The sequence below is a fragment of the Amblyomma maculatum genome, chromosome 8 (assembly GCF_055883805.1).
Source record: "Amblyomma maculatum isolate TAMU_Amacu chromosome 8, ASM5588380v1, whole genome shotgun sequence".
Taxonomy (NCBI): domain Eukaryota; kingdom Metazoa; phylum Arthropoda; class Arachnida; order Ixodida; family Ixodidae; genus Amblyomma; species Amblyomma maculatum.
Genome location: NC_139351.1, coordinates 84,400,053 through 84,416,303, shown reverse-complemented (window position 1 = coordinate 84,416,303; position 16,251 = coordinate 84,400,053). Strand labels below are relative to the sequence as shown.

At 44.3% G+C, this 16,251-nt stretch overlaps 1 protein-coding gene across 2 annotated transcripts; it reads left to right on the top strand.

The window, feature by feature from the left end:
- The first annotated feature begins 375 nt into the window (after nucleotides 1–375).
- Nucleotides 376–8,538, top strand: LOC146181680 (uncharacterized). Of its 2 annotated transcripts, none has more exons than XM_084575532.1 (3): nucleotides 376–677; nucleotides 5,213–5,478; nucleotides 7,450–8,538. In XM_084575532.1, exons 1-3 carry the CDS (start codon nucleotides 537–539, stop codon nucleotides 8,477–8,479), a joined length of 1,437 nt encoding a protein of 478 aa, XP_084431658.1. In that variant the 5' UTR covers nucleotides 376–536; the 3' UTR covers nucleotides 8,480–8,538. The 2 variants fall into 2 exon arrangements, with proteins under 2 accessions (XP_084431658.1, XP_084431659.1); XM_084575533.1 differs by having other exon boundaries at nucleotides 7,499–7,876.
- The last annotated feature ends 7,713 nt before the right edge of the window (nucleotides 8,539–16,251 follow it).

Genomic DNA, 16,251 nt, shown 5'->3' with positions numbered 1-16,251 from the left:
TGACGTGGAAACCATTGAGCATTTTATCCTCGCCTGCCGCAGATATCATGCCCAGAAGAGAAGTTATATAAAAATTCTTCTTGCTTGCCTGGGACTGCCCATTTGCAGCTCCTGTTCTCCCATTTGGTGCAACCGTCAAAGGACGTGCCCTAAAATTAGTTTGTGAGTTACAACATAGTTATATCTGCCAAAAAATTTGTTTGTTAGAGTGCTCTGTCTGGATTGTGCTTACAAAATTTAAATTGCATTTTTTAAATATCCTTATCTCATTGATTATTATTTCTTTTATACTCAAACATTATCCAAATTGTTTTAGCAACACTAATTCCTAATTGATAAGTTATTTATCACACAGTCTATATCTACATCATGAATTTATCTTACACGGGCAATGAACTCTGGCCAAACCCCACTATGGGTATCTGCCATATGCATCGAGGGAGAAGAAGAAGTCAGCTTTCTGGGAGATTGAAGAGGAAGAAAACACTGGAAAGTCCTGGCGTTTTGTTTGCCGCAGCTTCAAGTGGTTGTCAAAGATGTATCATTACGCAATGCCAGGCAGAAACCGGCGTTGCCTCCCACACGGGAGGACACATCAACACCCCTGCCACTGGGAGAGAGTGTACGTCTACGACACCGGCTCGCTGGACCGGCACCTTGTTCTCCGACAACACAGGGTGAGAATTGCTTGCAGCCTTACTAGATAGAACGGTTTCCTGGTGCAGTGGAAGTTTTTCTGGAAGTTCCAAAGGCCTCTAGAACACTTCCATAAATAGCTATTTAATGGTAAGGTGAATATTAGCTTGGAGAGATGATTATTCACGATGCCAGATATCTACAACTAAAAGACAGGTAAATGCTTAGCGACACTTATAACCACTTATCTAAAGCACAAGTCGTCTAAATGACATGCTGGTAACTGTTTTCCCTTCTGTTCCTTGTTACGGGAGAGCGTAGCCGCATTAGTTGGTGTGCTATAGCTATGGCTCGCAAAAGATACTTTTGAACAGTATGGAGTGGTTCAGATACCAATCGCCATTAGCCAGCATCACAGCTGGAACTGTTAGGGCCGATTTGCATTTTATTTGCTTGCTTTCATAGCGCCATGCATATTAATGCGCGCTGTTTTCGGCGTTTCATTGCAGTTCAGCACAAAAGAATAAACATTATGTATGTGTAATGAAGACATCGGCAGCTTAAAATCAAACTCGCCATTGCTTATTTATTTACAGTAGTGCTACCGTATGTGCAAATGTTACAAGAGATATTAAATATCGAAGCTCTACCGTCAACGCAGACAAGCACAGTCAGCCGCACAGGATAGAAAGGCTGGCATTGGTTTCAACCTTCCAGAAAACTGGCTGCTGAAATTTACCACCAGAATAAAACCTTAATGCAATATTTTTATCACTGAGTGACTCTTTCCGCATATACAGTTTCCTCAGGTTTTCTGGGTTTTAAAAATAAGTATGCATCTTAACCCAATACTTGAGCACCGCCGCGGTGGATCAGTGGTTACGGGCTCTCGACTGTTCAGCCCAAGGACGCGGTACGAAATCGCTTCCGCGGCGGCCGCTTTTCGATGGCGGCAAAAAGCAAGGCCCCTAATTACTGTGCGATGTCAATGCATGTTAAGGAACCGTAGGTAAATTACCCAATACTTGTGTGCCCGTCTGTTTGGTTACATTATTTTTTCCACAGCTTATAAACACTGAGTTGGGAAGTTTGCAAGGGACGACTATGGTCATATGCGGCTGTTCGCGAGGCGGCATACAGAACACGGCTTTTCAATGCGGATATGTCATGTCGGACCGTATTTGGTGCGTACTGATCGCTGCCCTGCGTTGGTATTTGTTTCGCGTTCAGCAAAAAAGAAAAAAAAAAAGAGCTTGTGCATGGCGCCCCGTAACCGGACGCCGAAGTTGGCAACTCTGCGTCACAAGAGTGACGAAAAAAAAATCTTGGTCTAACCTTTGTTTTATCTGGCCTCCTCCAGGATAACAACGTATGCGTGCTGTTCATATGTGATCTCACGCGCACACAAGTGTTTGTAACCTTCGCGTTCTCATTTAATTACGACTCGAAGTATCCAGCGTTTAAGGTGTGTGATATGTCTAGAGATAATCACGGCCTGCTTGTAGCGTATCGATTCAAACGCTTTTTGTATAAATTTGACAAAATTGTTGTCGCATGTGCCAGAAACCAGGACGGTCACTTCCGCGCAAGCGTATATAAACACTCTTTACGGACGCAATGACGCAACTTGATCGCACCGGAAGAAAGAAACGCCCACATAGAAACATTCACCCAAGCGAAAGCATAACAAAAGTAGCTTTCAAAATTTGTCACTCTGCTTAACCATGTGAGGATAATGTGCCTTCATAAACGGATAAAATATGTATGATAAGTTGAAATTTTGTCCATTCTTTGCTTCCCTTTCGCATGGCTGTGTACTAAATGGAAGCCAGCAACTCTGCTGGTTGGTTTGTGGGGTTTAACGCCCCAAAGCGACTTAGGCTATGAGAGACGCCGTAGTGGAGGATTCCGGAAATTTCGACCATCTGGTGTTCTTTAACGTGCACTGACATCGCACAGCACACGGACGCCACTCCGTTTCGGCGCCATCGAAACGCAGCCGCCGAGGCCGGGATTCGATTCCGTTTCCTTGGACACAATGTTCGAGCGCCGTAATCACTGCGTCACCCCGGCGGGGCATAATAAGATAACTCTGCTATTGGTAATGTCTCACTAATTGCACGCTAGCAGTGACATGAGCAAGTGTCCCTTGCATAAGGCTCCGGGAGCGACATACAACCTTGCATAGACGGGAAATGATGGCACGAATTATAACATTTATTTTGCAGAGTTAAATTTTTTTAAGGAGTACCAATTCTTTAAGGGTTTTCATAATCAACGATTTCTTTGGAACCTTTTCACTCTATTCTTGGCCCTAACAACGACTCATTAAGGGTATTCTGGTATTCGCGGGGCGTGCATTGGCGGACAAAAATATGCGCGAATATATAGAGTTGAAATGGTAGTCGTTAAATGTCTTCCAGCAACATTAATTCTTATCACTTCCTCGAAGCGTATAATCGCCAACGGGTAGGAGGAGGCTTATGAGATGGAATACGCCAGAACTCTCTCTTTCGCCGCCACTGTCCAGTACGTCCTGGGTGTGACACTTTCTTAACTTTGATAGAAAAAGTCGTTACTGCCTTATATCTTTGCAAGCGGGAGAGGGAGACTGATTCTGCGACAAGGCTTTAAGTTTGATTTATTATTCTTCACTAGAACCGCATTTATCTCTGCTATGTGACTGCATCTAACATATATGGTACATCTAATAGGCACCACACTGAGAGCATGACTCTGACAGGTGGTAGGTAGCAGATGATATCGCTGGTAAAGGATTCGTTGCCCTGCTGTATGCCGTCACAAGACATGTCATTGCTGAGTTGGCCCGATCTGCCTACTTTAACAGCTCCATTGAGATGGGGAATATAAGATCGGCGTCGAACAGTACGTGACCCGTAGGCTTCGTAAGTTTCTCGGGAACGTTCGCATGGTTTGGTGGAAGGGGTTTTTCTTATAGTGGCGAATGGTATTCCCGACAATTTGCCGGATTACGCCTTTATCCTAATGTGTATCGGTAAATGAGGAGGTAGCAATGTATGCGAACGAGGACCCGCAAGAGAAGCCACAGACAGGATCCATTAGTGCCATCGCTTCGTACTATAGAGTTCAAATGCCACCAAGGGGTTAAAAATAGCTCCAACGACCCGCATTAAGTGAGAGGGTGTAGGCAAAATTAGATGATGCCGTTGCAGCATTCGGAAGGGAAGAGATGATAGAAAAAAGATCAAAACAAAGTGAACACTTTAGCATTGCTCAGATTTATCTCATCTTCCGTTTTATTGACAGATAAACATGAGGCAAATGGCGTTATATATCTACCTTGTTATTAAGAAATTTCAAATAGTGGCATATATAGCACCATTCTATGCTACAAAGCCTCGGTAATCGATGAAAGTGGAAGGAACAAGAGAGAGAAGGGAGAGAAGGAAGCGCCACAGTGGACGGTTCCGGCCGATTCATGTGCGCAGTACATCCAGGCATTTTTATGAGGGCATGACAAGGACCTGTGGCTAGAGTTGGGGAAAAGCATCGGAAATGAAGGGAAAGGAGCGGGAAGGAGGAAACTGGGAGGAGAAAGTGGACGTGTGCAGTAAGAGAGGATGGCGCTCAAACGTTTCCAAATGCGACACTCGGCGAGCTCAGATGGCCACCGCGGCGAGATGCTTTACGAGGGCCACTTCGCGGTTTGATATGCAGCGGTAACCACCGAATCGATCATAAAATCGCGGGCGATGAGACAGCACACGTATTTCACTCAAGGAGGCCATAAATAGAGCCCCGAGCAAGAAGTTTGTTATGTAAGCTGGCGTATGAGGACGAAATATGTCCGCAAACTGCAATGTGTAGACGATAGGAATTTGTTCTGGATGCTTCTCGCGAAGTTTCTAAGTGATAAATTTCGCAAATTATTATCCGCTGAGCACCGAGGGGGATTTCGACCCTAACAGATAGTAAACTCAAGTGTCGTACTGTGTTTTTGGCGTTCTTGTCACGTTAAATATTGCACGGAACGGCTATCTTTGAATGGCCGCACGTTTGGTGTGACTCTTAACTGTTTCCTTCACAACTACCAGATGACCAGAGAATGCTATCGTTCGTGAAATAAGGGTACCGAATTGCATATCCTGCACAATAAAAAAAGCAGTTACACTTGTAATAAAAAATAACAACTCCCTCTATCAGCACATATTGTAGAAGCATTTTTTTCATGACAATCTAAACGCTCGCTATCCCGGTCCATTCCTCTGCATTTACTTCTAAATATGACAAGAGTCATGGGCTTTAGTATTGGTCTGCACTGAGATGCAAGATAAAGCCGCATCTCTTAGCGACAAAGATTTCCTTTCTTACAACGAGCACTGCAGTATTGAAGAACTGTATGTGCCAATAAAAAAAACAGGTACCACAAGGGAGTAACTGATGAAGCAGTTACAACCTGTAGATGGGAATTCATGCATGTTCACACTATATCAATACAAGCACAATGTATATGTCAAAGAAAAGAAAGCGGACCATTTTTTTTTTAATTTTGGATAGGTACGAACCCACTAAGACGCGCCATTTATCTGCGCAGGTCCGGCGCGGCTTCGTGCTCCTGCTGATGTTGGCGATCGTGACTGTACCCTTCTCTCTTGGCACCATTCTTTACCGAATGGGCAGCCTGGAGGCCGCCAGCCTGCTCTTCGGTTTCAGCCAATCGTCGTACCAAGTCTCCGCCTACAACGATCGCGCCGGGCGGGAAGTGGCGCCACATACACTGTGGAAAGAACATGGGCACCGGTGGCAGTCTCCGCACCCAGGGCTAAAGGTCTTCGGCGCCCACTACCGCCAGCAGCTAGGGTACGCTTAAACAAGCGCACTGCTTTTAACACAGTACAAATAAATAAGCACGCACCTTTCGCTCGTATTGTAGTGCAGCGCGCCGGGAATCGCGTTATGGTGGTCTACTGTTTACGCCAAGAAACAGCTCCTTGCGAACAAGATACATATCGGTAACTGGACGTGATCAAAATACGCGAGTTTCTAAAGTACAGCTTTATATTTATGTTTCATGCAACACTTCTGAGAAATGCCGACAATAAACAATGTTGTTTTCATAAAGGACAGTTTCGTCTTCTCCATAAATTCCAGGGCCAACATGTAAATATCGCCTCGGAGAGATGAATGCTAGTAACTATATTTCTTTTAGAAAGTGAAATGTGAACCATGAACGCTGTGCGAGGATATTTATATCATTTAAAACTACATGATAACCTTCATCGTGCTGCCTTCGTTGTCTATTTACTTACTCGTAATAATTAAGAGTTGTTTGGCAAAAAAAAATTGTTTGTGTCAAAACAATGATAACGAAAAACGAATCTTCCTTTATTCATTTATCGTCAAACCAGGTTTCTCATTGGAGCACTTCTTCAAACACAGTAGTAACCATTGCCTTTTATGAAAGACGACCACGTGCACTTTTTAGGGAAATGGCTATCTTTTGGTGGGACGCATGTTTTTAACCCCTCCTGCTTCACTGCGATATCAGTTTGTCAAGAGAAACGAAATTCATTTCTGCTCACCCTTCATATTTGGCAATTAATACGTACAGCTGTACTAGCCTGGCATTCTTGTCTATCGCTGTGGCTACAGGTTACCGCGGTGGAAGTGAGAGCCAGACGTCAACAGGGACTCTACCCAGTCGAAAAAAACAACAGAACTGTGTCAAAAATACGACAAAATATCCTGTAGATCTGTCGTATCCATAAGATTTTTCTGTGATTCTGTAGTACGTTCTTGTAGTTCTGTAGCTTTTCTGTAGTATATTTCTTTTGTCTGTAGTTCTGTAGCACTTTTTTGTTGTAATTACAGAAATTTCTGATGACACTAAAGAATGTTCTGTTGTCACAACTGGTTTCCCGTCAAAAACCGAGCAGAAATTCTGTCGTAACATCAGAAAATTTTCTGAAGTTTTTTCCAACTGGGTATAGGGACGTATTAGACGATATTGGTGGAGACCTTGATCGTAAAACCAAAGTTGAAAATGTTTTGCCTCCAGGCATCATCCATACAATGTAGCCGTACAGCACTTGAAATCTGTTCATAATTTATCTGCTTTTGCTGTACAGGTAACGTCTCAATCTAAAACATTAATAGTACAATTCAACATTTTCTTTCCAATAGATAAATATTCAGTGTTCTGCAACTTATTCTGAACCGTTTTGAAAAATTCTCCCTGCTTAACCGGAGGCTCAATTGTTTGATGTGAAACCATGCACAAAGACTGCGCTTTGTTGACCCTTTCGGTAGGCAGTAATTTTGAGAAAGGTGCTTCCTTGGTTTGGCCGTGCATAATGCGAAAACAGAACCGCCTGCGACGAGTTAAAGGAGTGGAAGATGCCAACGCCGATTATGTATAGAAAGGAAGTGGTGGCGTCATCTAGAATCACTGCAAAAATGTGCCAAAATTGTGTTGCTTTGGCGCCTTAGACGCGTGACGATTTTCTTCATCAAAGCCAGATGGCACCACCACTGCTTTTGGCCACAAACACGGCATTGGAGTCTTTATTTTTTTTTCTTAATTTTTGTCACAGATGGTTCTTCGCTCTCATCACGTGCGGCAAACCCAGGTGAGCAATATCGTAAAACGTACAATGCAATAAAAGGGTGCAGTTTTACAGCACCCTTTTTCCGCAAACAAGCCAGTGGTTGAGGCAAGATAATTCTCAATATGGTTCCAATTAGGTTACAGATCGCTGTACACGTACTTGCAAAGGCACCCTACAAATTGTTTCTGTAATTTATGCATCGGTTGTCACTATTCGTCCGCAGGACTTTGTCGAAGCCGGTCATACGAGTGACTGCACTCGCTACAACGCAGTTCCTCTACACGTGTCCTGTTCTCGCTCGAGTCGTCTACCGGGACTACCCACACTCTTTGCCAGCTGAGAATGTGCACTGCAAGCCGATCTTTCTGTCCCCAGCGGACGCATCAGGGTCGAACAAGAATCCAGTCGCTGTCCTCCTCGAGCTCGCCACCGGTCAACCAGCGGAACGGACGCCGGTCGCTGTGTCCCTTCAAGTTGGACAAAATCGCACTTCAACCGTCTGGATCTCTGTAAGAACCGTCTTCTCGGAGCATCCCAGTGCAAAAAATTCGGTCGCTGTTTGTTTACATGACGGGTACGGAGCTCACTTCGACCGCGTGGCAGTCCTTTCCACGTCGTATCGTTTGCAAGGGGCGCGACAGATCATCGCATATGGTGCCCCAAGAAACCAGACCCACTTCAACTTCAAGTTCAATCCTGCTGCTCAACTAGTGTCCTGGTACGACAGGAATGCTCTACACGGCGTCCAAGACGCTGTTTTGACGTCTCTGATGCTTCGAGATTGCGCGCTGCGCGCTTTGCCGCGGACGAGTTGTCTGGCGTTCTTGGGGACCGAAGAAAAACTAACCTTCAAGGCTAGAACCGCGACACTTCACTGCTGTTATCAAGACAAAAGTTTATTGGAGGCATGCAACCAGTCGCCGGCTGTGCTGCTGACATGGCGCAGTGCAAATTTCCTTTTTATCAACAGAAGTTGTCAATCATCTGCGGATACTCATGCAAGATCCTCTTCAAGTAGCGACTCTGCAATTTCTCATCAAAGTGCAGTCTTACAGCGTTGCGCGAACGGAACAGTAGTTCAAGCTGTACTGTTCCGAGTAGACGATGTTTTGGCAGGTGCTGGGCTTTCGTTGGAGAAGGCACAGTGTTTGCCGCCATCGCTGGCTGTTCTGCGTCCTTTCGCAGCAGCGGGCTTGAGTGTGCGTGGAAAACGCTCAACTGCGATTAACTTTCTTGCACACTCTGTCGAATAAATTATAGTTTAGTCATTGGTGCTTACGTTTCTTTCGCATTCATTCATGTATGTAAATTAGGGAAGGAAATAAAATCTTTCAAATTTGGAATTGGTACATGAAAATCTTGCTTACCATAATTAGTATTTCCCACAGCGGATAAAAAAAACAGTCGCAGGAAGGTTCGTTTATTGGTCACATCGGTGATCAGCGCTAATAGTTCAGCGCTTTCGCCTTCTCTTGCTTCCGGTTCGATATAACGACGGCTGAAAAAATTGTATATCAACACCCTTGTTTAGCTATTTATTTTATCGTATTTATACCGATGCCTACCAAGAGCAGGATCGGCACTTTTCTGATAACTACTGGTCATTTTCCGATATCAGCCCCGAGTGATTGAAAGGTCTGTTAAATGGACTAAAGTTTGGTCTTATCGCATTTATATATAGACATCTATCTACAGAAGTTTAGCCCTTTTAACTGGCCCTTCCACTGTATGAGGCTATTATCGGAAAGGGACCAAGTAGCCATGAGAAAAGTATCGGTCGTGCTCTTGGTTAGGCCCCCGTCGATGTCCTGTCGCCTGTTTTCTTTCTGGCTTCGCGCTCGAGAACCTTGTTGCAAGTATAGTTGTTAAGGACCATTAATATTCGATAATCTATATGAATTGAATTGAAGATTTTTTGCACTAAAATAAGAAATAAAAATCAGTCTCTGAGTGGAGACGGCAGTGAAGTAGTCAAAAGAAGGTCGTAAACAGTAACATGTGAATTTTTACCAGCTTTTATTCATTGTAAACAAAAATTGTCAGTGAATGCGTACATACAAAAACGAAGGAGGTAATTTCTAAATGTGGTGCCACAACTGCTGAAAACGCGTTCACATCGCGCGCGGAATCAAGGCGCACCAAGCTCGAGGTGTACGTGTCAAGGCAGCGTCAAAGAAAAATCTAACATTCGATATTGATTCTTCACTGTCCACGGCGAGGCAATGTTTCTGATGGAAGTAGTTTTAACCTGCAGTGTATCTCCAACTGCTGCATTTGCGCCATTTTCATAAATTTGCATTTCCCTGCGCTTTCCTTCTAAGTTTGGAAAAAAATAATGCCCATATAATAGATTCTTTCTTGAGAGCGGAACGTATTTTCTGGTGGCAAGCTACCATAACAATTTCGCGTGCAGCAACCCACGGCGGCAGCGGCTAGCGGCAAAATGTGGCTGAGAGTAAATCCTACCACGTGTGCAATCGCGCTTCCCGACAGTGACTGCGGCATTTTATTTATCGATATACGTCTAGCATTTTTTATGTCCATTTTCTCATAGACGTGCTCCACATAGGCGCTGCTTAGCCATATGCTTGTAAGATTTGTGCGGTCAAAATAGACTATTTTTTTCTCATTGCAATGTCCTGTGTAAGACACGGTACATTATTCAACGCCGTTTTGGTTCCGGTTCCGCCATCAGCGTGCTCTTTTTGTTGCTGATGCTTAATTGGTTCGGTGTACATACTGCAGGAAAATTTTTTTTAAAGAAATCTTTCCTAATTATAACTTATTAGGCCCGGAAAGAACATCATATTTATTTGAATCTTGAGTCTAACGGCTCGCTCCAAAAAATTGCCGATAGACATTCGCTTGCCGTAACAGATCTTCTTTTGCATTCGTTTCAATAAATACATCTATCTATCTATTTCGCTTTTTTTTTTGTTTAATCTTCTCTTGAGTAGAGGGCCAGTTTTTAATCATTCCGGCCAACCTCTCTGCCTTTAACTTTAATAAATTCATCTATCTATCTATCTCTTGAATATCAGACATGGTTTAAGGTGCGGACCCAAAGCAATGCCGGCTAAATGTTTGGGCAAAATGCTGGTGGAGCTCCTGGCCCCATCACAACCCTTCAGGTCGCCATGTGTACCGTCATGCTGCCGAACAATTTCATGCAAACACATCATTATGTACGCTTCGGACCTGTATCCTTTTTTTAAACAAGTAATTGGTTTTATTTGGTTAGGTTTAGGGGGCTTAACTTTCCAAAGCGCCAAGAAGTAATTCAATAGGGGTGAAGAGCTGCAGAAAAGTTAATCAATTACTCAAAAAGTTACTGTTTCAAAAACCAGGTTATTGTTTACAAACTTTAAACGAAAATACATTTATTTACAAAAAATCAATTACGTTCAACTCTGATATTTACATATTCTGAAACCAATTAGTCTCAAAGCAGGCGGCCGCCTTGCGATATACTTCGCACATATCCATTAAATTTGAGTAGCACAAGAACATTATCTGGTTAGATGCCCCTTCACGCACTTTTAATACTATGTATTAAAACGATACTATAAATGTATTAACACTAAATGCCACAGCGAAATCAGTGATACCAGAGCCCCAGTCTCCGTTACTGCTAACGCTCAAAACATGCCATCCAACTTCCTGGCAGAGAAACATTAACCCCCGCAAGATGCCAGGATCAGTAAATTACGTTTATTAGATCAGAAGAGATAGATGCCGCATGGATGTCCACTCGACATAAGCGCTTTTATTCCAAAAGTTAATTTTAGTGTGCTTCCTCATTTCACACATGTTCCCACTTAGTGGGTGGACTAATCGGCCGTCCTTTCGCTATTTAGCGGGATTATTTTTCCTACCTTCCGATGGACACGTGGTTGCATATTTTCGTCAGACAGCACTTGCGCGTTGTCGCGCCTCTTCTTACCATACTGGAACGACTTCATAACGAAGCACTCGCGGCCTCCTTAATCCTTTGTTTCATCTACAGGGCTGTTTGCCCTCATGTCAACTTACCTAATGCCCACAGCAGAAGAAAGTAGGCCGGTTTAATGAGGAAAAATTTTCCTTCAACGTGAACTGAAGAAAGTCAATGATAGGAGGGGCTATTGTTATTGCGAACAATTAGCCTCATAGATCCTGCAGATGACCGTATATTGAGCCTCACGGCATGCTCCGTCGCAAAACTTAAAAGCGACTGCAGGTACTGTTTCAGAGCGAAATTCCTTTACTGTGTACATTAAATGTTTTTCGCAGAACCTTGTCCTACTGAGTGAAGAACGGAAGTACCAGCACGCACTGGGTATAGTTGACACCATTTTTGTCAGGGCCCATCGGACCAGTGCTTATAATATTCTAGAGCACTTTACTAGTGCGAAGTGGCTTCTTGCTGCGTACGTCTTTGCCGACTCGTGTGCGCTTATTGTAGCGGCGTTCGACATGGGCTGGCAATTGTGTTTCATGTCTGGCATAACTGCGGAAAATGTAAAACAAAGTATGTGGTGAGATGCTTTTTTTTTTCAATATTTATTGCCTCAGAACATCAGTAGGGTATGAGATGAAGGATGTATAAATGATTAAATAAATGGAAAAAGGTTGGCTTATTTTATGAAGTCCAGAAGTGAGCGATGATGACGTCCTTGCGTCCAAGCGATATATGAGGCAGGATTGGTTGCTGAAAAGCCAGCTATCGTCAGGTGCCCCATTCATGTTGGCTTCAGTGCTGGGCAGTCCCACAGCGAGTGGTGAATGTCGGCTTCAACATTTTCGTTTTAACAGGTGGGACACCCTGGGCGGGGATATAAGTGTCGGAAGTGAGACCACGTCCAAGTGATAGCTGGTGTGATGACAACACCCACCCGGATTCTCCTAAGCGCAACTTTCTCTCCACGGGTGAGACCACGGGGAAGGGATACCGTACACGGAAGGATAAGTGCACGTGTCCGTAACATATATCCTGCACTCGTTGCGCGCCTCCTTCTAACGCACAGGAAAAAGAAGATTGCGACTGCGAAATTAACACTGCCGGCTTTAAGGACTTCACCATCTGTCATGAAGGGAAACAGATAAAGCGGTACGAAGTTGCGAAACCACAAAATTCTGAAGGCTTCATATCACCAGTAAATAGATGTTTAAAAACATTCAATGAACAGAAGCAGGGTCCATTAGGGGATTTTCATTGAAAATGTTTTAATTACGCATTTGCCGTCTGAAAGCTTGCATTGGCCTTGGGCAAGGCATCAATTTGAGTCTTCGCGACTTTCGCTAGCGATTACAGCTGGCAAACAGGCATACATACCTTTCCTTAAAGATATACTTTATTACTTAGAGTCAATTGCCACTAATAAAGTTTTTCTACGCTTTGCCATATGACTGTAGAAAGCTTAATTCCTATTTGAAACACGAGAAAAACTTTCGAAGTAGCCAGAATGGGAAACGGCTGCGCCATCTGCCGCTGGCGCATTCATTCACAAACCTTCACCTCTGCTTTGCGCTGCTGGGCGCCGCTGGAATCGGGCTCTAAGGGAACAAGGGGAGCCTACATGTTGCTCGCCGGCGCCAGCGGCCTCCGTAGTGCTACCTTTAGGCTCCATAGCATGCTACATAGCTTATTCTTTCCCATGTTTCTTTTCCTTGCGGACTGTCTGTCAGCCACATATGGTTCCTAGGTCTTGGTGACTTCAAAAATGTTTACTTCTTCCAAGCGACGATTTGTAGCTCGCTGTGTAGCTCATATCCTCTAGACGGTACATTGTAGTACTGACCTCCTGTTTAGCTCCGCAAAAACGAACGAAATTTACAAACTAAAACAGAACGCCGGGCAGCTGCGACATCTATGTGCCGGTGCCTGTACTGTCGAGAGTTTCATTCAGCTTGAAGCTGCTTCGCGGCGCTTGTGTGAAGGTTACCCTAGGTTATCCATGCCGTTTCTCGTTAATTCTATCCGAAAGCGAGATACTGTCTCAAAATTGAGGTGGTTCATTTTCCTCCCGAACATCACACAAAAAAAATTTAGCCACAGAATATATGAACAAGAATGCTGAATTGGGCGAGTTTGTGCATTCGCATTTTTCGCTCGTGTGTGTTTCCTTCTTTTTGTGTCCTTGTCTCCTTTGCGCTACGTTTCCTAAAATACAAAATATATGGCAGTGTGGGGAGGTGATAGGGGGTATCGGTTTATTTTTGCATTCTGTAATCATCGAACTAAATGCTAAGCTTCCAAGTGTGTTTTACTTCAAATTGCTCTCTAGTGAACGCATGCTACAACGACAGCACATGCTTTTTCAGTGAAAGGTTACTTGCAGGCTCTCCAAAAAAGAAAACGCACGCAGACGCACGCTTGCTAATGCTTATCCCTGTCAGCAGGACAATTTTTACGTTTGAGAACTGACTTCGCATAACCTTCCTCCGGTAGGCCAATAACCCAAAATCGTGTAAGGGAAGCATCCAGACACTTAATCAAAAGGCAATTCCTTCCACCGACACTTCGAAGCTTCCCTAAATAAATGTTACAGCGAAAGGTCTTCCAGAAATTAGCGTCACACGTTATTTGAGAATCGATATGAGGAAACTAAAAACACGCAGAAGCCTTCAAGGAAAAATAAAAAAAAACACAACATCTATAGGTCAAAATGACAGAGGTTTATAGAAACACTTTATAATTGGCAGCAACAGCTTACTGCCAAATATTATTCGAGTGAGAAGAAGGCGCCAAGTACAGCGGCGGTATTATAAATTGCCGGACATGCGAGAGAGATAAAGAGCCCTCGGCAATTTTCACGACATAGCAGTACCGCAGTGGAAACAAGATCACGAGCGTAATAAATATCGCCTTCGATCAGGTTGCAGACGGATTAAAGGCTGTCATTTGATCCTGCACCGATGGGTGCAACAAGTTTCTTTAACTGCAAATATGAATCGCATTATTCTGTGCTATGTGTGCGCCCAGTTGTAGGCAGATATTTTCTCAATATTTTAAATCAAATAGGCAAAACTCTGGAGCTGGTTAACTGAGAGCGGCCATGCTAGTGTAACCGCACGCACACGATCTACGACCACCCTACGGCATTTTTAATATTAATGAGAAAGTATTACTTCGCTATGTTCCCAGATTTATGTCCACAAAATCTTGTCCCCAGCAGTTGTGCGTAATTGAGGAGTAGGAGTTAACAAGTGGTATCAATCGATAGAGGGTGTCGTAATGTTTTGTCCGAAAAAATAATTAGGCCAATAAGGTAATTAGGTAAGCAATTAGAATAACTGGCTCACAAGAAAGGAAAGGCGCAGTATCTGTCACACTTGTTCTGTGGACACCTGAGCGCGGCATAAGGGAAAGGAGGAAGGTGGGAGTGAAAACGGTAAGAGAGAAAGGATGCCGCAGTGGATGTGAAGTCAAGGATCTGACGTCACGCAACCGGAAGTAGAGCCGAAAAAGGGCATAGGAGGGGCTTGGCGCGCAATTTGAAAGTACCAAAGACTAAAATGGTCAAATAAGAAGTGAATTATGTGACGTAGAGGATGTGACGTCACGAGACCGGAAATAGAGCAGAAAAAGGCATAGGAAGACATTGGTGCGCAATTTGAAAGTACCAAGGACTAAAATGGCTCACATTGCCTACTGCGATGCGACCTATGGTCTAGAAGGGCGGCTCTAATGGCAGTAATCGATGGAGACTACGAGACAGTGGTCCCCGGATCCCTCAACATTATAAACTCGCTCATAGCGGGAGAGGCTGCTCTGGCGTTAGCCTGAAGGAGCACCAAAGCCAAATTCATACTTTGCGACAGCAAGGTAGCAGTAAGGAACTTTAACAAGGGGACTGTTTCGAACGAAGCAGTTAGGATATTTGGACAATCGGTATTGGATAGAGAGATCAACATCATGTGGGTCCCGGCTCACGAGGGGATTCCAGGCGATGCGGCTGCTAACAGTCTCACCCGAGATAGTTACATCCATGCAGCCGTGGAATCCCTTTTACGCGGGTAGAAGGATCCGCTCATCACGTGCACAGAAATTACGGCTGCGCACAGCAATGAAATATTAGACCTCCCACCTCCAGGTTGGTCTCTCAGACCTAATGAGTGCAGAGAGTGGAGAAAATTACAAACAGACCAATTCTTTCTACCTTATTCATACGGGGAGGGAGAGGAAACTTCAAACTGCTGCACAAAATGTGGGATAATAGCCAATCAGGATCACCTCATTTGTAAATGCCCCAATTCTTCCGGGCATATTGATGGAATCCCAGAGAAAGAAATTTGGGATGCCCTCCTCCGGAGCCGGGCACCACAGCAGCAAGCTCGAGTAATCCGTCTGGAACGGGACGCCTTGCGAAGACGTCCCACTGCGGGACGTCTGCGGGACGTGCGGGAAAGACGTACCTCTCCATTGGAGGCCCTTTAGGGTCTTACTGAGGGAGGAGCGGAGGGGCCTTTATATCGACGGCAATAAAGTTGTCTTGAACTTGTGAACAAGAAGCGAATCAAGCAACTCGAAGCAACCAACAGCAGCATCCGTGCTTTCGCATTACTCTAATGAAGATTCTGCAGTGCTTTTTAATTTTTAAATTGCCAGGGCTGAGGAGATCTGTACAGTAGAAAACTAAGGAGAATGCAGTCATGACGGCGAATTCATTTCATGACGCTAAACAAAACCTCTTCGAGACGGTATCTCTTCCGATCGCTGGATGCTGGGACTTCAGTCCAGGAATCCTAACCGTATTTCTTAACGAGTTCCAATCACTACAGTTGAGCAAGCAACGCCCTTGTGTGCCCATACGTGAGGAGGAATTTTTATAAATCAGGTACTGGGTGCTTGGAAACATATCACAGGTGGCAGCAGCTGTATCTGTGCTCTGCTGTGTGGCTTCTCATCACCGAAGACACTGATCACAATACTCTGCTAGAATTCGCTTCATTTCTATACAGAGATCTACTCGAGCCCTTTGTAACAAACCTACTCCCTCCCGCCTATGGATTGCGGCGTGAACACTCGGATTAAAGGAGTAAT

Coding starts and splice junctions, on each gene's coding strand:
- LOC146181680 (XM_084575532.1), top strand. CDS start 537: ATGTATCATTACGCAATGCCAGGCAGAAACCGGCGTTGCCTCCCACAC. Junction 678..5,212: donor TTGTTCTCCGACAACACAGG/GTGAGAATTGCT, acceptor TTATCTGCGCAG/GTCCGGCGCGGCTTCGTGCT. Junction 5,479..7,449: donor CACTACCGCCAGCAGCTAGG/GTACGCTTAAAC, acceptor ATTCGTCCGCAG/GACTTTGTCGAAGCCGGTCA.